The 24,895-nt window shown below is 37.0% G+C and overlaps 1 protein-coding gene across 3 annotated transcripts in view; it reads left to right on the forward strand.

Annotated features, from left to right (window-relative positions):
• The window catches only part of LOC131438667 (diacylglycerol kinase 1), a 332,489-nt gene that overhangs the window by 269,378 nt on the left and 38,216 nt on the right, over positions 1-24,895 (forward strand). For all 3 annotated transcript variants that reach the window (XM_058608831.1, XM_058608833.1, XM_058608832.1), the window contains 4 exons: positions 1,215-1,337; positions 1,842-1,966; positions 2,197-2,305; positions 17,991-18,119. In XM_058608831.1, the coding sequence (XP_058464814.1) occupies positions 1,215-1,337; positions 1,842-1,966; positions 2,197-2,305; positions 17,991-18,119 (486 nt within the window). The remainder of the gene's footprint in view (positions 1-1,214; positions 1,338-1,841; positions 1,967-2,196; positions 2,306-17,990; positions 18,120-24,895) is intronic.

The following is a 24,895-nucleotide window of genomic DNA, read 5'->3' on the forward strand; positions in this document are numbered from 1 at the left end:
AGACGCAAAGAGAATTGAAGGAGTCAGGGGGGGAGATTCTAAATATATACGCGACCCACTGTCCTTAGCTGCTGTTGAAATCAATTTCTTAAATTTCTCCAGAACACCCTAAAGTTTATTCGGTGAATTGAACAGCTTGTCGTCAGACAACTGCAAATATATTTCAATGAGTCAGTCATAGGTCTTTTACCTACTTCATAATTTAGTAGTTGGTCATTGCAGCTTTAAAAAATTCAGCACTGGTAGTCGTTCTTGAGATTTGAAAAAAACTCTGGGTTCTGTTGAATTGAGCCGTTTTTCCTTCAATCGTCGTAGCCGAAAAACGGCTATCCAAGAATAAGTAGAATAAACTTTTTATTAATAACCAACAAGATACAGATCGAGACTCATAATCGAGAATCATAATAATAAACATAAGTAGCGAAATTGAATTCAATTCGTGGAATTGTCAACAAATTCAATATCTCAAAACTGATTAAGAAATACGCCTGAATGCACGCACCTATTTTGATTCGCAATGTGAGCTCCGTACAAACCAAAAATCAAACCAGGAACCAGCGAAACTTGATATTGCAATAGCACAATTGAGTTTGTGATCATCAAAGAGCTTCGATTTTCATTTCGATATTATTGTGGAAATGTTTTCTCATGCTTATTTATGTGTGTCTAAATATTGTTCAAAATTCATACTCCAATTCGTGTGCGTCACACCTGACAGCTAATAAAGGCGTGTTGCTCACGCAAAATTTCATTTTACTTCGATCTAACCCAGACCTGCTGCTGGGTTGGAAATAACGTCACGCTCTAGCCTTGGGTTATCGGAGTTCATAACCGAGTGTATGCATGCATGAATGAATCTTTCCCGTGCCAGCAAGAAGGAAGCCAACATAAACCTGAACGTGGAAAATCAATCTTTCCTCTTAGGCGAATATTGGTTGATATCCGAGTTGTTTGGCGTGCGACAGAAACGATATTTCATTGCGAACTACCCTCCTCAAATTTCCCCCCCCAGAATGCGTAATCCCACAGTGATTGGTGGCGCATATCAAGTATTTATATCAATCTGGTCTCAGCTTCCACCGCCGATTCGGGAAAGATCAGTTCCAAGTTGTGAATAACAACATGTTGCTCTGCCAAACATATTGTTTCCGAAATTTGTTACATCAAACAAAATTGATTCCAAGCCTGCCTACCATTTGCCATCACTTTCACAGATATCCGATTGCTGCCGCGGAAACAATCCTTCCTAGATCCGCTCCTGTTGAAGGTACCACTGAAGGATGTCGTGTGCTACTTGTCACTCTTGGAGGCTGGACGGCCGGAAGATAAACTAGAGTGTAAGTATAGCTATTTGGTAGTTGTAAAGAAACGAGTTGAATATTTTCTTCAATGTTCCATTGAGAACATGCGCACATAAATGAGAGGTTCCGTGTAAGAACAAGCCAACTGCACAAGTTCTGAAAATAATTTTTAATGACACTTAAACTAACATTTGAAACAGTTATTTAATTTAATTAATTTATTACATTTAATCAATTCAATGCGTTCACGGACTGATCCTCTCATTAAATGCACATGTCCTAGGACTCATTCAGTTATTGTGCAATAGACTGATTGTCCTTGAATTTGATCGTATTTCCATTGGATGACAACAAGCCAAGCCTGTTTTCCGGTTAATGGAAAAACTTTTCAACGTGTCAACAGTGCCACGCAATAAAGCACATAAACCGAAGATCCAGCTTTTCGCAAAAACCCTTGCAGCATTTTTGGACGTTAATTAGCCTGGTATCTGATGATAAACTCTGTTGTCTTCTATATCTTCCTCTATCCCATGGACACAGTCATGTTCCGGCTATACGACACCGACAGTAATGGTGTGCTGGACACCACCGAAACGGACGCAATCGTAAATCAAATGATGTCCGTCGCGGAATATCTCGGATGGGATGTGTCGGAACTGCGCCCGGTAAGTTTAACTTCCTTTACCACTCGCGAAACGATAGAAGCCGAACTGGAGCAAACAGATAAACAAGAAACTGGACCAAAGTTTACCGACGCTAGAGGGGTGTACATTTGTTGGATCTAATTAAGTTAGAATGGTTCATCCTTGCTAGCTCCGTTGGTGACCTTAGTCTGCTTAATGTTGGGTGACATCGCGGAAATTTATCTTCATTTATTTATTTTGATTTGTTGCAGATCCTGCAAGACATGATGACTGAAATCGACTACGATGGTGACGGATGTGTATCACTGGAGGAATGGCAACGGGGAGGTCTGACCACCATTCCACTGTTGGTGTTACTCGGTAAGTAAGTTTATCTATCGGTCAAGAGCTTTCTACAAATGGCTATTTTCATCATTTTTACTTTGGTAATCAAAACCAGATGCAGAACCGGACTGTTAAAAGGATGGTTGCATTTCATTCGATTGATATTCATATCAATACCCTGCAAAAAATAGATTGAATTCGATACTCGGAAGTGGAAACTCGTTGCTACTATCTTGAAACAAAATCACCAGACCAAAATGATTGGCATGTCATAAAATCTTGACTGTAATTCAAAAATCAACTGTATGCGTGATAATGTTTGCACCATCGTACAAATAAGGTTTTCTTTTAACCTGTGCATACAATGTCTTGATTTTATTTGAATGCACAAAAACTCATACCATGGTAGGTTGTGTATAAAAATGGAGTGTCTAGGTGGTCTTAAACCGAGAAAAGATATGATAACTATCGACCGTAGCCACAGATCTCCCGATGTCAGCTCGGGTCTCGACTTTCAGTACGTTCAGTATGTTCAATCATTCTGTTTTATAATTTGATCCCTATCAAATTCCAAAACCGACCGCCATATTTGTTCTCTCCCGGTAAAAGATGTGTGCGGAACAAATCAAGCACAAAACTTCGTAAAAATAATTTTGTGTCATGAATGGAGAGTTTTCTTCGTAAAAATAATTTTGTGTCATGAATGGAGAAACCACCAATCATATGGCTATTCTCGGAACGGATGTGAAAAGTAGATGCAAGAAAATGATTTTTTTTTTCCATAAATACGTTTATTTCTTAAGGCAGTTTACATAAGTTTTTCTTCGCCGTAGCATCACTTTTACATAATATTCTTATCCTAATTTAATTCTAACATAGTCACAACGTTTTGAATTTATTAAAACATATTCTCTTATAGCTTAAATATCATCTTAGGTAACTCGTCATTAATTATGAAATCTACTCGGAAATATTATTTGAACCAAACGATTAACTTCTATAAATTATAAAATAAGCTGTTATTTTCAGACATTTTGTTGATAATTTCATAAACTGTTTCGAGTTTGTTTGTATCATTACATAATTTTTATTCTAATTTAGCTATTGGTTGAACTCATGGACGCAGCTGGGATCAGAACTAAGTCTTAAAAGAGGCCTTTATTAAATTGAAACTCCAATTTTCTTTATGAAATGATAAATAAGTTTCATGTATGAAAGGTCACGACAAGCAAGAATGTCTCGAACTGGGATATTGGATAGTTTATCTTGGGTACGCAAAGAATTTATTAGTTGAGATCTGACATCACGATACTCCACGCATGTCCAAACGACATGATCAATATCCCGATAACCTTCTCCGCAAGCACAATGATTAGTCTCGGAGAGCCCAATTCGAAGGAGATGTGCATCTAACGTGTAGTGATTGGACATGAGTCTGGACATCACACGAATGAAATCCCTACTCACATCCAGTCCCCTGAACCATGCCTTTGTCGATATTTTCGGAATAATTGAGTGCATCCACCGACCCAGATCATCTCTATCCCAAGATGCTTGCCAGCTGGCAAGTGTTCTTTGGCGAGACGAACTATAGAATTCGTTGAAAGCAATCGGTCGCTCATAAATTTCACCCTCAATAGCACCACGTTTGGCTAAATTATCGGCTCTTTCATTGCCTGGAATGGAGCAATGAGCCGGGACCCAGACTATAGTGATTAGATAATTATTATTCAATATGTCGTTCAGACACTGTTTTATTTTACCCAAGAAAAACGGTTCATTTTTGCCAGCAGCGATTGAGCGAATGGCTTCAATTGCACTCAGACTATCTGTGAAGAGGAAATAATGGTTTGAAGATAATGTGACGATTACACTCAAACTATAATGAACTGCTGCTAGCTCTGATATATAAACAGATGCAGGTTCTTAAAGCTAAATGAGGCCGAAACATTATTGTTGAACATACCAAACCCTGTCGCTTCTTCAATTCGCGATCCGTCCGTGTAAAACATTTTCTCAGAGTCAATATGCCTGAACTTACTTGAAAATATTTTTGGGATTTCCGTCGAGCGTAGATGATCCGGGATTCCACGCACTTCACGCTGCATGGATGTATCGAAAAATAAAGTTGAGTCAGGGGCACTTAGGATGCTGACACGGATAGGAATATATCTTGAAGGGTTGATTTCCTGTGACATATGGTTAAAATATACTGTCATAAATTTTGTTTGAGATCGAAGCTCGACTAGTCGTTCGAAATTATTAATTACCATGGGATTCAGCACCTCACATCTTATTAGCAGGCGTGATGAAAGCTCCCAAAATCGATCTTTTAATGGAAGAACTCCCGCCAGAACTTCAAGACTCATTGTATGTGTCGAGTGCATGCAGCCTAAGGCAATTCGCAAACAACGGTACTGAATTCGCTCAAGTTTGATAAAATGAGAGTTTGCAGCGGAACGAAAACAAACGCATCCATATTCCATCACTGAAAGTATCGTTGTTTGATACAATTTTATTAGATCTTGCGGATGAGAACCCCACCAAGATCCTGTTATTGTTCGAAGAAAATTTACTCTTTGTTGGCATTTCGTTATCAGATACCTAATGTGTCCTCCCCACGTGCATTTGGAATCGAACCACACCCCGAGGTATTTAAAAGTTAAAACCTGTTGGATCATTCTTCCCATCATATGGAGCTGAAGCTGCGCGGGATCATGCTTTCTTGAAAAGACGACTAACTCTGTTTTCTCCGCAGAGAATTCGATACCAAGATGAACAGCCCAAACGGACAAGTTATCTAAGGTATCTTGCAATGGTTTATGCAGATCAATAGCTTTGGGCCCAGTAACTGAAACCACGCCATCATCTGCCAATTGCCTTAGTGTACATGGGGTTACTAGACAGCTGTCAATGTCATTCACGTAAAAATTATAGAGGAGCGGACTGAGGCATGAGCCTTGCGGGAGACCCATGTAGCTAATTCTGAATGTTGCCAAATCGCCATGTGAAAAATACATGCACTTCTCTGACAAAAGGTTGTGCAAATAATTATTTATAACCGCTGGAAGTCCATGTTGGTGGAGCTTGTCTGAAAGAACATCAATGGAAACTGAATCAAATGCTCCTTTAATGTCTAAAAATACAGATGCCATTTGTTGCTTTTGAGCGAAGGCAATTTGGATGTCAGACGAAAGTAATGCAAGGCAATCATTCGTCCCTTTATTTCTACGGAAGCCAAACTGAGTATCTGACAACAAACCGTTCGTCTCGACCCAAGTGTCGAGACGTCGTAGAATAATTTTTTCGAACAATTTTCTGATGCAGGACAACATCGCAATGGGTCTATATGAGTTGTGATTGGAAGCTGGTTTCCCCGGCTTTTGAATGGCGATAACTTTCACTTGTCTCCAGTCAGGCGGAACAATATTTTGCTCAAGAAACTTGTTGAACAATTCCAACAAACGTCTTTTTGCGAGGTCGGGCAGATTCTTCACCAAGTTGAATTTAATTCTGTCCAACCCAGGGGCGTTATTGTTACAAGACAAGAGTGCTATAGAAAATTCCATCATTGAAAATGGGTTATTAATAAAACCATTATTTGGAGGAGATTCCCGTATAATGCTTTGCGTAGGAACAGAATCTGGGCAAACTTTCCTAGCAAAGTCAAATATCCATCGGTTCGAGTATTCATCACTCTCATTGCCCACGTTACGATTCCTCATTCGTCTGGCCGTATTCCAAAGAGTGCTCATTGAGGTTTCTCTTGACAAACCTTCGACAAAATGTCTCCAATAGCTACATTTTTTGGCTCGAAGTATGCTCTTGTACTTGGTTTCTAAAACCATAAGTTTTTCAAAATTCTGAGGAGTTCCTCCTCCCCGTTTTAGAAACGTCTTGCAAGCATTTTGTTTTGCGAGTTTAGCCTCTGAGCACTCTTTGTCCCACCAGGGGTTGGGAGGCCTTCTGTTAGTCGTTGGCCCAGGAAAGCGTTTAGTTTGGGATTGTTCTGCTGCCTCCAGAATCGAACAAATGAGGAAGTCATATTCTTCAAGTGGAGGGAGCTCTTCCATTGAATTCAAAATACTAGAGATTCTACTTTGGTATTTAATCCAGTCGATATTTTTTGTCAAATCATATGGAATACTAGCTGAATTAGCAATACATTTGTTACAGCTAATTGAGATGATGATTGGTAAATGATCGCTACCGTGTAAATCAGGCAATATTTTCCAGGTGCAATCTAGTCGAATTGATGTTGAGCAAAGAGATAGATCTAATGCACTTGGGCGTGCAGGAGGTCTTGGGATCCGTGTCATGCTACCCATATTTAATACCGTCATGCTAAAATTGTCACAAATGTTTTGTATTAAAGATGATCTGCTATCATTGTAAACGGAACCCCACATCATTCCGTGCGAATTTAAATCCCCCAGAATCAATCGTGGAGCAGGAAAGGGCTTCAACCATTTCATTAAACTGTCGCTGTCCAACTTGTGCTTTTGGAGGAATATAAACCGAAGCTATGCAAATATCTTTGCCTTTAATGTTTATTTGGCAAGCAACAACTTCTATACTGTAGGAAGGGATGTTTAATCTATAAAAGGAACAGCATTTCTTAATTCCCAAAAGCACTCCACCATACGGAGAGTCTCTATCGAGACGTATAATGTTAAAATCATTAAAATTTAAAGCTATGTTTGAAGTAAGCCATGTTTCGCATAAAGCAAATACATCACATTTTTGACTATGCAATAAAATTTTAAATGAATCAAGTTTTGGCATGATGCTTCGACAATTCCACTGCAGGACAGTGATTGTATCATTTGCGGCGGGTGATAAATTATCCATCAAAAGATACAAAACCTGAGACAATTGGCCATTGAGCTGATAACTGCTTCAAAAAATTTCTAGCTATTGGAAGGAATGCCATTATGCATGCAAGAAAATGATGTTTGAGGTCTTTTCAACATCCAAGATGTCGACTTCCGGTTTATTGATATTCCTCGAAAACACTTACGATTTGGGTATTTTTGGAACGGATTTTATGAGTAGATGTCGGAAAACGATATTTCAAGTGGCTCTGAATTCCAACATAGCGACTTCCGGTTTACTGATATACCCTAAAGACCCAATTAAGATATTTACGGAACGGGGTTGATGACTAGATGTCGGAAAACGATGTTTAGGTGGTTCTAAAATCCAAGAAGAAGAATTTCGGGTTAATTATAATCCTTGAATGCCTTTACAATACGGATATTTTCGGAACGGATTTAATAACTATCAGGTGTACAACTTTGCTTCCGCCGTTTTCCGATAGGTGGCTGTACCGGCTGAGGCTGGTCAAAATACATAGATGATAATGCCTTTAAAGTGAGTGTGTACAGTGCCTAACGAATTGTCATCGCCGTTTCAGTGACAGTTGTTCTTGTTTTCGTATTATTCACACTCGAAAATGTCTGTTTATGTGCCCAATTCTCGCAATTTGCGGGAAGTTTTACTTTCTGTTACAATTCGAAAAAAAATGCAGCTGAAGCGCATCGAATGCTCTCAGAAACTTTCGGTGATGCTGCTCTGAGTAAAAGAACGTGTCGGGAGTGGTTTTAACGTTTTAAAAATGGTGATTTAGATGTCGAAGACAAACATGGTGGTGGAAGAGAAAAAACCTTCAAAGATGAACAACTAGAAGCATTGCTTGATGAAGATTCGTGCCAAACCCAAGAAGAGCTTGCCGAATCGTTGGGAGTGAGTCAGCAAGCCATTTCAAAACGTCTCGAGGCCCTGGGTATAATTCAGAAAGAAGGAAAGTGGGTGCCGTACGAGTTGAAACCGAGGGACATCGAGCGCCGTCTATTTGTATGTGAGCCACTGCTTCAAAGACAAAATCGTAAGGGGTTTTTACATCGAATCGTAACCGGTGGTTCGATACGATAATCCTAAACGCAGAAAATCATGGAAAAAGCCCGGGCATGCTACTTCGTCGAAGGCAAAACCGAATATTCACGGCGCTAAGGTGTTAATTTGTATTTTGGTGGGATCAGCTCGGTGTGATTTACTACGAGCTCTTAAAACCGGGTGAAACCATCACAGGAGATCGCTACCGAACGCAACTGATGCGCCTTAGTCGCGTGCTAAAAGAAAAGCGGCCACAATGTCAAGAGCGACATGACAAAGTCATCCTTCAACACGACAATGCTCGGCCTCGCGTCGCAAAAGTGGTCAAAAAGTACCTGGAAACGCTGAAATGTGCCCCACCCGCCGTATTCCCCAGATGTCGCCCTTTCTGACTTCCACCTATTCCGTTCGATGGCACACGGCCTGGCAGATCAACATTTTCAATCCTTCGTAGAGTTGGAAAAATGGATTGCTTCATGGATAGCGTCAAAAGAGGACTCCTTTTTTCGAGCCGGGATCCGAAAATTGCCGGAAAGATGGGAGAAAGTTGTCGCTAGCGACGGACAATACTTTGAATAATACATCTTTAAGCACTTTCTCGCAATGAAGCTTTCAACTTTGAAAAAAAAAACGGCGGAAGCAAAGTTGTACCTGATAGATATCATGAAACGATATTGGAGGTGGTTCTGAGGTCCAAGATGGCGTCTTCCGGCTAATCAATATTCCTTTAAATCACTCACAATTTAGATATTTTAGGAACGGGTTTGATGAGTAAATGTCGAAAAACGAAATTTGAGGTGGCTCTGAAATCCAAGATGATGACTTCCGGTCTATCCTTGAAAACTCTTATAAGATGAGTATTTTTGGGACGAATTTGATGAATACGTGCCGGAAAACAACGTTTGGTCGAACCAAAATCCAAGATGGCGACTTCCAATTGATTGATATTCACTGAAAACCCAAACAATATGGGTATTTTTGGAATGGATTTGATGTGACGATAATGAAATTTGATGTTCGAGGTCAATCCGAAATTTTTCTTAAAACCCTTCCAATTTGAGTGAGCTCTTTTCATTCTGTTCCGAAAACACCCTTATTTTAAGGAACAAAATACCCTATTCATTAAATCCTTTCCGAAAATACCCTTATTTTAAAATTTCAAGGAATATCAATAAACCGGAAATCACAATCACAATTGGATTTTTCAACGACCAAGGGTTTTCAAAGAAAGTCAATAAACTGGAAGCTCCAATTTTGGATTTTGGAACCACTCAAAACATTGTTTCCCGGCACCTATTCATCAAATCCGCTCCGAAAAAAACCACTTTGTAAGGGTTTTCAAGGAATATAAAAAAAACCGGAAGTCGCGATCTCGATTTTCCAAAATACCTCGAACATCATTTTCCAGAATCTACTCTTTAAACCTGTTCGTTATTTGAGATTTGGTTCGAAAAAAGGATTACGCGAAAATAGGTATCGCGAAAAAAATGCTCGTAAACGGAGGTTCGGGTGTATACACAATTTCCGATTTCGTAGCCCACCAGGTTCGTGTGTCATAACTGACAATTGATTTAAGATAATGATCTTGTATCAAACAAATTTTTCAGTGCTAGCGTCTTTCCATCATATGCTGGTTATGTTTCAGCATTTTCAAGTCTTGTAACGAACTCTATAGCTTTTATTGAAATTTGAAATAGACGATTTTTCAAATTTGAACATTCATCAAGAAACCGAAAAACAAACTCAAAATAATGAACCATTTTTTAGTCTTGTCCGTTAAATTTACCGAATTTCATAACTATTTTTTTTTCTACAACATAAACCATATACAAATCATATATTTGAAAAGTAAGTTCCGATACGATACGATACGATACGAGCGTATCGAGATTGCCTATCTGCGCGTACAGTAATCAATTTCTGCGATAATCGTTGCAACCGCCAGAAGATTTTTGTGAGCAAAATAATCTTCAGCTGCTGTAGTTTACCGCAAGTTATTCCTAGTTTATGGACCAACAAGGTGTCCCACATGATTTTTTTTATGAAAAATGTTTGGTTTCAACAGGACGGCGCTACAATCTTTGAAAATTGGATATTCAGCAGAAATGGTGATGTGCATTGACCTCCGAGAAGCTGCGATTCGACGCCGCTGGATTATTTTCTTTGGGGAGTGGTTGAAGGTAAATATTACGCCAACCATCCAGAAACAATTGAAGACCTCAAGCACGAATTGATGATATGAGGCCAGAAACAATTAAAAATGTACTTAAAAATTTGGTTGATTAGATTGGCTACTGCCAAGCCAGTCGTCGGGGTCATTTGAACGAAATCATTTTTCTTAATAAATTTCATGAATCAATCTTTCACAGAAATGTATGATCATTGAAATGTATTAAAGCGTTTTTTTTAATTATGGCATGTTTAAATTCGAAATTGGGACACCTTGTATATTGAATGAAGGAAAGGATAGTCTGATTGGTGTTGCGACGAACATATGTTTTTGATGAAGAGCAACATTGTAGGCTCAGTATGCAAAAGTAAGAATTTGTTTATCTGGTAGAGCAAAAACTGTTACGTAACTTACCATAGTTTAATGTTACGTCGTTTAACGGTTAGTGTTCTGGCTGATGAATTTTCTCACCATTAACCAATCTTGTATACTACAAAATATACTATATATCAATATCTATCGCTCTTGCGATTCACGAGGTACGTCACAGTAAAGTGCGGTGGCAAAAAAGGTTACTAATACACTACAATTTTTTTAATGCACATATGACAGCTTTCTAAATCAGTACACTGAATCAAACAACTCCAAATATATGGAATATTTCTCAATATACACTGCACGAAAAATAAGCTGTAAATACGGTTTAGAATCTGATACTAATTCGGATAAAAACATTTTGTTTTTATAAAAATCCCTATTTATATAAATATGTGCACGCAGAACTAAATAAATTAATCTTAATGTTAGTTCCAGAATTTTACCAACATTTCCGAATTATGTACTACAATTTTTTGATTTGGAAAATTGCGGGAACGGTGAAGTGAATTGAAGTAAAAGTAATAAGTATAACTTGTTCTTTTGCTTACTGTATTGCACTTATAATACTATTTATTAATATTTTCTCACTGCTAAACAAACTTTCGTCTGTTGAATGAAATTCAATTACTTTTAAGATCTTGAGCGACCACCCCTGGTTGCTACTCCGTTACTGATCGGGATTAGCTGAAATTGTACATGGAGTTTTTAGATGATCCAACCTGGGGCTGGTAAATCATCCTTCAATGTACATCTTCTGGTCAAAGATGGCATTTCACTAAAGTGATACACCAGGGCGTAGGTTTCAATTATACAATTTTTTGATTTGGAAAATTGCGGGAACGGTGAAGTGAATTGAAGTAAAAGTAATAAGTATAACTTGTTCTTTTGCTTACTGTATTGCACTTATAATACTATTTATTAATATTTTCTCACTGCTAAACAAACTTTCGTCTGTTGAATGAAATTCAATTACTTTTAAGATCTTGAGCGACCACCCCTGGTTGCTACTCCGTTACTGATCGGGATTAGCTGAAATTGTACATGGAGTTTTTAGATGATCCAACCTGGGACTGGTAAATCATCCTTCAATGTACATCTTCTGGTCAAAGATGGCATTTCACTAGAGTGATACACCAGGGCGTAGGTTTCAATTATACACTGCGGATACATTTGCTACGCTCCATACAAAGAGGAAAGCGCACTTCTTCTCAGTGTCCAGACATACAGACTTTGAGTGCGTGCTTGTGTTGAAAGAAGCTGGTGCGAGAGAATAACATTCTCTTCGCACGAATCGCTCTCACGTGCTCTCGCCTAAATACACCCAAGTGATCCCTGGCGCGTGATGGTGAGCGAACACTTCTGTGAACTTCAATTAATAGAGAGTAGATCTGGCCTTGCTATGAAAAATTTGCAATGAAAACCAAAAATTTAACGATAAATTGTTTTATTTTGCTTATTTTGCGTGTCCCTCGCTTCTTCTACGCAAACCATACACCAGAGTGCTCACCGGCGTGTACATCTCTGTGAAAGTATCTGCATCCACCTCAGAGAATATATTAGCTCTGCTCTAGCACTTTGGTGCGATGCAGTGGAGGAGGTAAAAGGAAATAAACAAACGCACTCATGATGCGTGCACACTTTATACAACAGTGGTATATATATATGTGCAAGAGAAGAGCTCTCGTTGAAGTTGTCAGTGCGAGGGGAGAAATTTTGCTTGCTCTTCGTCATTCTTGATTCACAGCTCTTATTCGAGGAAACTGAAGAAAAATTTTCAATACTATCGCGTAAAGAATAAAAATTTCTCTATTTTTACCTTTTTTTTTATATATAAAAAATAGGTATAGAATTCGCTCAAATTTTAGAAAAATTTTCCGAGGCCCGGAGTGCCGAATGTCATATACCAATCGATTCAGCTCGACGAACTGAGCAAATGTCTGTGTGTGTGTATGTGTGTGTGTCTGTATGTGTGTTGTCAACTAAGAGGTCGAGATCTCAGAGATGGCTGGACCGATTTTGATCAAACTAGTCGCAAATGAAAGGTCTCCCCGACACCCAGAACGCTATTGAATGGTTTTGAGATCGGATGTTTACTTTTTGAGTTATACGAAGTTTTATGTCAAAATTTTCAGTTTTTTGACAGTATCTGGCACAATTGACCTTGAAAACAGAATATGTTTTCAGACTTAGATTCCGCACGGTAATAGCTATCCAACAAGCCATAGATTGTTAAAATCCGTCCGTTTTTAACGGAGATATCGAAATTTTTGTGTAAGCGACTTTTCCCCCATATTCCAGCAGTAGAAGTTCTGAGCGCTGTATGGCAAAGTAAGGCTTGGGAGCAACGTAAAACACAATTTTTATACTGTTACATACAATAGTTACTAAGTACCAAAAAGACTGTGAACAGCATTATTTTTCATGACATTTTGCCTCGGACCAATTTTAGCACGGTTCGTTTTTGGCAACATAATCGTTCGAATATGACATATTGGAAAGATGGCAGTACTTCCGAATTCTGAACAATTTCATAAATATATTGATTTAAACTGCTTACAGCAATAAATGCTGGAACAACAAAACACCCATATACCATTTGAATCAGTTCGTCGAGATCAGCAAATGCGTATGTGACAAATAATTTCACTCAATTTTTTACCTTATTTTCGAAGATGACTCAATCGTTTTCTACGAACTCAGATTCATATGAAAATTCGTATGCTCCTAAACAAGGTTCCTGAATTATGTTTGGATCCGACTTCTCGTTCCGGAACTACAGGATGATATGTGAAACGAAATTAAAATTGTGTAACTTATTTTCCTCGTAGATGGCTGAACCGATCTAAGATTCAAATGATATCTAAGAATCATCTAAGATTTGCTGATTTGAATAGTCGACAACCAAATAAACTTATTTCAGTTTTCGATTCGGAAGGCACCCAACAATTTAACTCGTACTACGATTTCTCAAAGATGTCTATACTGATTTTTAAACATATTGAAACAAATGTAAACTAATCAGGTGAATTTGTCTTACTTCGGCTACACCGATTTTCGAATTTCGGCTCCAGTATCGAATCGTTTCTCAAAGCTCAATCGGTTTCTCAAATAAAGCCAAATCGAATTTCAGAAAAAAATTCAAATTAAAATAAACTTATAGTCCCACACAAAATTAATTAATTTTATTCAATGCTGACTTCCGATTCTGGAATTACAGGAGGATGAATTTTTAAAATTCAAACCGATATAGAAGATGATAATCCCGAAAAGCTTAAAAGTTGGACTCAAAATAAAAAAATACCGGCTCTGGAAGTACCTCAAATTACCGTAAATTCTAAAGTGGAACTCACTTCGACATATCATGAAAAGTTTAATCGATTGTAACCTTTTTAGATAGAGTAATGAGTGATTAAAATGCCAAATTGCAGCTGACCGTCATATTAAAATAATGTCATGAAAACCGAAGAATATTCATGAAAAAAACACATGCGGATTGATAAAAAAAGGTATCATCTCACTGATAGGTGGATTAAGCACGTTTTTATAAATAAAATTACGTGATACAAAATAAACGAGTGAAAACGATTTAGACAAAATAGTTGATTCATTGCATTGACATATTCTGAAAATCTGGGCAGCCGGCTACCGAGAAAAAAATATTATTTTATTAAACAAACAGATATTTTTTACTATTTATTCATTATACCGATATATGTATTCTCTGTTATAAACTTTGTAATATCAAATAATTTGCGCAATTGTTGATTTTTATCATTCAATTCATAATCCTGAAAGACAATCAATAACATGGAAGAAGAAAACATTCCAAATAAAACTTTTCTCCGAAGCTAGACGGAAACTGATAGGTTGAATGAAGAGATAAGTAAGTAAAATAGAGTAATCAGAAGTGAAACATTGAAAATATCTGATAACTGAAAGGAAAAAGAAACTCCTGCAATTGTCGCCTTTTACGACATGGAAGCAGGAACCCAGTGGATCTATTCTTGGTTCATTTTTTACCGCCGGATTTCACACGGCATCTAGGCTGGTACTGTCCGGAGAGAGCTAAAGAGTACTATCAATCTCCTAGTGGACCCCAGCCCCTTTGAATTACTTTTAAGAAAATAAATATGCCGTTTTAATTCATAGACAATTTATAAAAATGGCAATTTTCTTTTACATTCTAACTTTCCCTAAGAGAAAAGATAATGTGCAGTTAATTTAAATTCAATGTCATGAACGCAATGAAAAAAATATCGCAATCAAAGTAACTTATAATACACCGTTCATTTCATTTTAATTTTGTTCTATATATCAGAAGTAAGTGATCTGCCAAACATTGCCTTCACAGCCTGTAGCACATAACATTCATGAGCACAGTTAAATACTACTTCATACTTCTTGAAAGTGAAGACGATAGGTCTAAAAGAGCGTAATTCTACATTATTTATAGGCGATATTTACTTTCGTCAGAAGAAAACACTTTTAAATATGAAAAGATTCATCATGCATCATGCTCAATTATTTTTGACACTTCTGGGTGCACGCTAAACGCAAACTATTAAACATGACTGAACTAATAGCCTTTTTCGTCACGAGATGCTTTTGCTGTGATGTCTTTTTCGATTTGTATTGAATTCGTTAAAGTGATCTATTTTGATATATAATATATTTGATACCACAGAGTAAGCTATTATATATGTTTATAATTTATGTATCACTAAACTTTTCATGGCCTTCATTTTTCGAGTATGCGTCATAAAACAATTTATATGCAAATGATGAGCAAAGAGTTTTAAAATAAACCTTTTTACAAATTTTTTTTTACAAGAAATACATTGAGAATCATTGCAAAGGCATCTAAAATCATTTCCATCAATGTGAGTTATGCCGAGATTACTACTGAGCATAAAGGAATAGCTCCTAATATCATGGATTTTGTTCATAGTGAAGTTTTATAACATGAAACACATCTTGTTTCTAACATCATGAATCACTCTGCTCAATTGTATCCGTACATATGAATGCATAAAAATTATAATAAATGTATAAAAAAATGTATGAAAATTATAATAAATGTATAAACAAATGTATAAAAATTATAATAAATGTAATAAATAAAAATATTTAAAAATGGAAAATTGTAGACACATTCTCCAAGCTGTCAAGCTACTCTACAGATTATGCGCCAATAAGTAAGGCGAAAGTGAACCTGAAGGTATCTTTACCGGATAGGTGATGAAGATAAAACCGGACGATAACTAAATAAAATGGGTTAACCATGCTTGTGTACACAGTGTATTAATTGGTGCTTGTGTACACAGTGTAAGTTTGGATAATCGAATGGACATATCATTGAAATATTCATTGGGAGCCAAATTGCATGGATAGGAGAAGATTTCCAGGATCGAATATTTTTTGTGGGGGGCATACTTTTTGTTAGTTCAAGATTTACTATTTCTTTTATCCGATCATAGTTTTCAAACAGTTTTTCGTTGGCTATGATATGAAGGCAAAAATATGTTCCAGAGTGAATTTAGGGAGAGCAGAAAAAAATGTTTGAAGTTTTCAAATATTCAGCTTTAGTCATAATAACGCTGCCTAGATTGAACAATCCATGCATGCTTTATAGGATTATTGCGAGAGAGTAACAGTCTGGAAGCTTGAATAAATTTTGAAGTATTTCGCGTTTTTCCGCGACGAAAGCCGACTTAGTTGAAAAGAAGCCAAAAAAACAAGCCCCACCTTGGTCGAGCTTTTGTTCACTCGGTGTGCAAAATGCAAACCGAAACGTAGATCTTCCGAACGCATCAAATATTGATGTTTCAATAGCTGTCGAATTCCACTGAAACACAGCACGGCTCTACCGATGATGATTTTATTTACTTTCGCATTCAGACTGTCATCACTTTCAGGCATCACCAATTCCGTTGGCGTTGAGCTTGACAGGCATCCTTCCAGCCATATTTTGCCTAGTTGCACGCGTACAGAAGTGAAAGTGAACAGAGCACTCCCCCTGGTTGTTGACAGATGTCGAAGGATAATTCACTGTCTATCAAGCCGGTGTGATTTCGCAATATCAAATAAGGCTCTGAATTCAAGTGGGTGGATTATTGTAGCAGATAGATCTATTTTTAGCTTGTCCTGGTATCGAAGCGTTTATGAACAACGAATCAAGGTATGTGCGATGGCATTAAGTTTCTCTAGTGGACAAGCAGCTGAAGTTGCAATATTTTTAGTTTGATACTCTCATTGTAGTCACTCGAAATTAATTATAAGATTATAAAATAATGGTTGCTATGCAATTTTCTCTGCACGGTTTGTCTTACAAAAAAAAAGTGATGAAACGGTCGGAAATAAAATAATAAATTAATACTCACTTGTTCAGTACATTGAATGCAACGGACACATAAAAATTGATATACTCGCTTCGAATTTCCGCGTCGTTGCACATTTTTCACAATAACTCTTCCGTGCTACATATTGGAAAACGGTTGCTTCACAATCCGTGAATCTCGGCAAAAGAGAGCGGTGGTTCAAGTAATGAACTGATAACTGGCACAATTACGCTGAGGATAAAAATTTTCCATGTATATTGTGAACACAAACCGACCACTGTTTGACGTCTGGTTCGTCTCTCCGGTAAAAGTTTAACTCTATATATATACAGCAGCAGTTCTAGTGAATCGCAACTGTGCAGCTTCCATCCAATGCATTTCCAATTGTAAATTGTCATCCGAGTGCAAACAGGTTGACGAATAAAATGCTGCAGAAGCAAAACTTTCCTGACTCATCTCGTTATTGACAGAAATGTAAATTTGCATAACAACCATACTGAAGTGCTTTTTACCCTTACCCAGCTGATTCGAGCTGATTTTGCAGAGCGCAACATTCCGGAACTATCCGTTGGACATCTCCGTTTGCATTTCCATTTTTTCAAATAACCAACACTTCTGTCAGTCATGTGTCAAAGTACCCCTGTTTGTACTTTGCTGGTTTGTTATTTGAAATACAAAGCATACAAATATTCCCACACGCTCGCTATAGAAATAAAACATGATGTGAGTTCTATTTTACCTGTGGGAGAACACAACCGGAAACAATTCTATAAAAAGAGAAATTTTGCCTGCCGGAAGTACTAAAATTTCTGATTTGTTCTATTGCATGCTTTTCTAATCAACTGGACGGCACTGGAATTTCATTCATCGGACTCATCACCAACAAACCAACTCGGAACTTACGACCAATCCTGCGGTCGGTCCCCCGCCTTCGGTGCAGGCGTCGATAACACGCTGAAGGAGGATGGCTACCATGTTTGGCGGTTGAAACACTTCAGCAAACCAGCATACTGCAACATGTGCCTGAACATGCTTGTCGGTCTCGGCAAAAAGGGATTGTGCTGTGTGTGTAAGTATATTTGGTTCAAGTTTATACAATAGCAGTGGGCCTCAATTCACTCTGGTCAATTAGTCCCCGGGGTTGGCTAGTTCTGTTCAGTAATTGAGCGACATGCGTGTTTTGTACATGCTCCATTCGAGCAATTAGGAACCTGTTGATACTGACAATAAAATTTTACCAAATAGGGCTGTGGGTTCGGTTTATATCTGTATTTAGGCGCCATTGATTTGTGCAAATCATGCCTGTTCTGCAATTGTGGTTGTGATTGTGTTTTGCTCCTGATGGGGAACATTGTGCAAGTAGAACGAAAATTGTTTTAATATTTTTTTACTTTTTCTCTTTTTAACGAATAAGTGTAGTAGTCAATATTTCCTTTTTTCTTTTTGAGATATTCACCTAACCAGTGAATATGTGAGATATGAGAAAGGCATCATTACACCACTAGGTGGATTTAAACAGGTTTTAAATACTTGTAACCAAGATTATCGTTTTGAAACCAAATATCTGGTTGAGTAAAAGAGACCCACTATTTTCGTATGAAAATGATGATGATTTTCCACATGCATTGGAATTCTGATTTGGATGATATATGCATCGTTTTGTTCTGAAAAATTGTTATCATTAAAAGGGTAATTTTTATTTACCATTATAAGGCTACAATGTCTCTGTCATATATGCTTGGACCTTGTAGGCAAAATACTCTAGTAAAAGATTTTTACAATTTTTCTTGAAGCCATCTCTGCTTATTTGCAAGAGAAATATGGTAACAGTTTGGTGCTAGGTTCAGCCAAAATCATCAAAACATCCCAATCAAGTCCTCGGATTTTCTGACTAAACTCTATAGATATGAGTGGCAAGGCGTTGTCATGATAAAAAACACGATACCTTTTCTGTTGGTTAGCTCTGGTCGTTTCAGGTCAATCGCTATCTTTGAACGGTACAGTTGTTACCGTTAATATGTGCATTAACTTTTCGATTTTCACAAATTATGATTTGAACAAACCTAAGGTGGCATACGAAACTTTTGAATTTTATTTCGATCCGAATTCCGATTCCAGAACTGGCGAATCTATTGCTACTGCTGCTGCCTGAGCAGGGTTTTATGGTTGGGAAATAAAACTTTCTTTATTCATCGAGAAAAAAAAGACAACTCCGCTGTTGAATCGAGCTATAATTTATCACATGTCGAAGAATGTTTTTTAGCATGCCGCAAAACCTTATGTCATTTTTTACTGTTGGTTATCCGAATTTCGTGATATTCCCATTTCTTCGACTTCCTTTATTACTAGAGTCGATAAAACGTCGCTCAATGTTCGTTTCAAGGTCGTTAAAAATAACATGAAAACTGACAACCCAATTGATTCTCCAAAATCGTCATTTTTTCAGTTTGAGATACTTGCTGCCCTTACTGAACTTTGATGTAATGATTCATGTTAAAAATCCGAAGAAGTAAACATTTAGAAATATGGTCAAATACTTTAATACTTGCAGCTCAATCAAATTCGTTTCGATTAGTAATGTTATTGCAATTATTGATTGAAATTACCCAAGTAACCATCAAATCCCATATTCGCTTAGCATGCATATATAAGGCAGATATAAAACACTATTGTCTTATAAATGCTTTATAAGCACCGATAAAATCAATATAAGACTTTCTGGCCGTGCTATGAGCAGTTGAGTGCAAGACGAAACCAAAAAAAAAACTAAAACGCTTCTGCAAAAAAAAAACTAAAACATGCTCGGCCATTAGTATTGTGAGCTTATCAAATAACCTAACAGTAGGTTTCAAACCAGTCTGAGTCTTTCACAATTGCTTCTTTCATGTCCGAGAAATTTTATTGCATTGAAAAACACTAGGATTTGTCTGTTACGTCACATATAACATTACATCTCTAGAAGCGGACATATTCGTTATAACCCTTACAAGTTTGATTGACATTGTAAGGTTTCAAAGAAGTTTATCGAAATTCGTTGAGTCATCTGCGAGAAAATTCAGCCGATGAACAATGTTCGGTTTGTCGGTTGCGTCACTTATATTACCATATCTTCAGAACCAGAAGTGACAACCATTTGGTTTTCGAACTTTATCCATTATTCAATAGAAGCTTTCAAACGGGCATAGGCTTGTTAAAATCGGTTCTGCCATCTCTAAGAAAATTAAAGGGTAAAACAACAACGCGTTTTGTCGCTTATGTCACTTACACCATTATATCTTCGGAACCAGAAATGTCAGTCATTTCCAATTCAATGGTAGCTTTCAAACGAACCTAGACTTGTTAAATCCGGCTCAGCCATCTCTAAGAATATTGTGCGGTAAGAAAACAGCACGTTTTGTCGGTTACGTCACTTATACCATCATATCTCTGGAGCCAGAAGTCATTAATTAAAGTGCATTAATGGCCTAATAGTAGCTTTTAAACTCAGCTTTTTGCATTTCTTATATAGAAAGGTTAAGAAATCACTGTGAAAACCGACTTTTGAACCGAGGCGCGGAGGGCCGAGTGTCATATACCATTCGACTCAGTTCATCGGGTACTCAAAATGTCTGTATGTATGTGCGTATGTGTGTATGTATGTATGTAACATTTTGTTGCACTCACTTTTCTCGGAGATGCCTGAACCAATTTTTATAAACTAAGATTTAAATGATAGGTCTTGTAATCCCACACAAAGTTCCTAAATTTTATTCGAATCCTACTTCCGGTTCCGGAATTACAGGGTGATATGTGAGAAAAATGAAAATAAGTGTACTTACTTTTCTCAGAGACGGCTAAACCTATTCTCACAAACTTAGATTCAAATAAAAAGCATAATTGTCCTATACAAAGTTCCTGAATTTTGATTTAACTTCCGGTTCCGGAGTTACAGGATGATTGGTATAAAAATTCTTATTTAAAATTACTTCCTCACTTTTCTCAGAGATGGCAAGACAGATTGCGGCAAACTTAAATTCAAATGAAAGGTCACATTGTCCTATATAAAACCTAAAAATTTCATCCGGTTCTGAAATTATAAGGTAAAGCGTTTTAAAAATTGGATACCGTCACTTGAAGCGGCAAAACGAAACACGTAAAAAAAATCTTAATTTGCCTCGGAACAATTCCAATCGATAGTCATTGTCAATAGACAACCAAACAACTCGATTCCGGCTATGCTGGTTCTCGTTTTCTGATTTCGGAAGCATCGGAAATAAAAAGTAAAATAGTTCTTAAACTTGCCTCAAAACTTTTCCAATCGGTAGTCATTGTCGGTAGTCATTGTCAGTAGTTAATTTGGCTTTCCTTGTTCTTGGGTTTTTTTGTGAACGACCGAAGATTGTAATCATAGACTAAAACCTGTTTTAATCCACCTAGTGGTGTAATGATGCCTTTCTCATATCAATCATACTATCATACCTATATAATACTGTGGTATTCTTCAAAATAATTTTCTTCGATTCCTAAAACCAATAACCGAAATCGGTTTGTTTGACCGTCTGCTGATAAAAAAAACTATTAATTGGAGATGATTTGTGGTCGATTTACTAAACTTTTTACGGTTTTTCGTCCTTTTCAGTGATGTTATACAATTTTTAACACACTTTACCCTATATTTCCGGATCCGGAAGTCGGAACCAGATGAAATTCAGGAATTACGTATGGGACCACAGGACCTTTCATTTGAACCTCAGTTTATGAAAATCGGTCGCGCCATCTATGAGAAAAGCTAGAAAACATATTTTCATTTTTTTGCACATTTTACCCCATAACTCCGGAACCGGAAGTCGGATCCAAACAATATTCAGGAATTTTGTATGGGACTACAAGACCTTTCATTTGAACCCAAGTCTGTGAAAATCGGTTCATCCATCTCTGAGAAAAGTTAGTGCACTTATTTTCACAATTTTTTGCACATTTTACCCCATAATTCCCGAACCGGAAGTCGGATTCAAATAATATTCAGTAATTTTGTATGGGACCACAAGACCTTTCATTTGAATCTAAGTTTGTGAAAATCGGTTCAGCCATCTCCGAGAAAAGTTAGTGCAAAAAAACGTTACATACACACATACACACATACACACACACATACACACACACATATACACACAGACATTTTGCGTACTCGACGAACTGAGTCGAATGGTATATGACACTCGGCCCTCCGGGCCTCGGTTCAAAAGTCGGTTTTCACAGTGATTGCATAACCTTTCTATATGAGAAAGGCAAAAATGGATCCCAGTCGCTTTTCTCGAGCCAACTTCGCTTATACCGGTTCCCAGATTCCGGTTTCGGAAGTACCTCTTTTCGTTTCCTCAGAGATGGCATAGTTTATTTTAGTTTATGAACAAACTTTTTTGTTTTTTAAGAACCAAAGAAAAATATTCTGAAGAGTACCACTCATTTATATATCATTTAAGCAAGCAGAAATTTTTTAGTAACTTATCTTTTACCTTCTACCAGTGGAGTCGGGCTCAGGTATCTAATCAATGCGAATCTCCCGAAACTCTGGTATGTCTGAAATTGATTCGAAAGGCTAAGTGCACTATATAATTCGACACAGTTCATCGAGCTGAGCAATGTATGTGGCTGTGTGTGTATGTGTGTGAGTATGTGTCAAATAATGTCACTCGCAATAAAAAATCTCGTAGTCCTATAGGTTGCTATTGAATTTCATACCGTCATTTAGAGCGATGAAGGCTTAAAACTGATTCAATTTGACTATACTGGTTCCAAGTTCCCGGTTCCAGGAGTACCAGAAGTAGTGGTCAAAAAGTTTAAAACGAGACTCACTGTATTTTCTCAGAGATGATTTGATCGATTGCCACAAACAGGCTCAAATAAAAGTTCTTATAGTCTCATAGGTTGCTGTTTAATTTCATCCGGGTCCGATTTCCGGTTCCAGAACTATAGGGTAAAGTGTGTTGAATCATTTAGTGCGACGATGCAAAATAAAGAAAAATTCTTATCCACTTGACATAAATGTTTACAATTTGAAAAGGTTATGTTAGTTTATACCTAAAGAAAGTTTCTTATTTTATTCAAGATCGAAAAAAAAATTCTTCACAAAATCTTCTGGTGATATTTTTGATAGAGGTTTTTGAAAAATTTAAATAAAATGAAGAACCGCCCTAACTCCATAAAAAGGGCAGTTAAAGGGTTAAAATTTGGGGATAATTTTGTCAAGTATTGCCAAGCTTATCAGTAGAAATTTTGCTGTTAGCTCGGTAAAAGCGATCCGGATTGAATCATGAATCGCCGAGTAATCAGTAATCGAATATAACAAGGATTTTTCTTCATTATTGTATGAAATTATTATCACAAAAGCTAAGGAATCTTTATGTTTCATCTAATTTATACGTTTTCCAGTTCCACGAGTAATGGCGACGTGGTGCTTAGCAAAACTGACAAGAGACATTACATGACAGATATCTCACCGAGTTTCAGTAAAAGCTAATTCACTGTTCGAAATCTCGGCAAACGGATTTCGGTATATTTGTTGTTTACTGACAAGTTCAGCATAATATTATGCCAAAATTCGGCAAAAAAAATTACGCTTCACCGATATATCAGAATATTACTTCATCGAATTTCGAAAAAGAATATGTGGATTACTGAACAATCAGTTAAATGTCATATTGTGCCGATCTAATTCGGCATTTCAATATGCCGAGCTCGAGAATCTGTTTTAAGTGTGTAGTGTATTTCTATGCATTTCGGTGTAAATTTCACGTATATATTTTCCATTTCTTTCCTTTGTCATTCTTTATGGCAAATGATCTTGTAGCAGTAAAAAATATCAAAATCCGAAAAAACCAATACCGAACACCGTGAATTAAGTAATTTGGCAACAAAACTAAAATTGAAATTATTTTCTAAATTGTGGAAACTGTACATTACACAGAGTAGCAGCAGACTATGCATATTGCGCTTAGACAAATTTGTTCTTTTTCTTAGAAGACAACTAAGCGCTCTCTCAAAAACTAGTTCGCGCATTTCTGTACCGCGGCAGAAATGAATGTATAACGTTTCTACGGTCTCAGCGCATTTAGCCAAGACCGAGGTTCAAGTGACTTAACTCTCCGATAAGTCTCCGATAACAATATAACATTTATACAATTTTGTAAGAATAATAAACCCTACATTTTTGGCAGTTGTGTTTTCTGAGACTTGTTTAATTACTTTCCTTGGCGTACGGCGCAATTGTTAATGATCAGGTTTTCAAATATAGGGAACTCAACACCACCTTAAAAGTCCTTTAAAATTGTTTGCGAGGTCGTACATAAAAACCATTCAAATATGATTTAGATTTAAATATAGTAATCCCGTTAGTAGTTTTAAATATATTAAAATGCTTTCCAATAATATCGATAATTGAAGTTAGTTTTTACACTTTGATTCCGAAAAATATGTTAATAGACATATATTATCGAACTTAATTCGTCATGAATATCCAGTTTTCCAAAATCTTTTAGGTCTCAAAAAAATTTGTAGGTTAAATTGTGGGTTACAAGCGCATATGTTTAATTAAAATGGCAAACGAATCTGTTAGATAAAATACAAAACGTTCAATAAATGAAATGAATTCCGCTGCTGTGGGAAACACGTATTAAGTTTCCATGCAAAAATCAACCCATTTGTTCTGAAAGTACCGGCTAAGATTTTATCCGGTTATCCCATTCAAAAATTTTTGCCCGGATTGTACACAAAAAATGACTTTAAACGACTTCTGTTCAGGAAAGTTCAAGTCCGGTTTTGGCATACATCGAATATTAATTCGGTTTTCGTATTCAAAACTACTTA

Source organism: Malaya genurostris, chromosome 3, assembly GCF_030247185.1.
Source record: "Malaya genurostris strain Urasoe2022 chromosome 3, Malgen_1.1, whole genome shotgun sequence".
NCBI lineage: Eukaryota > Metazoa > Arthropoda > Insecta > Diptera > Culicidae > Malaya > Malaya genurostris.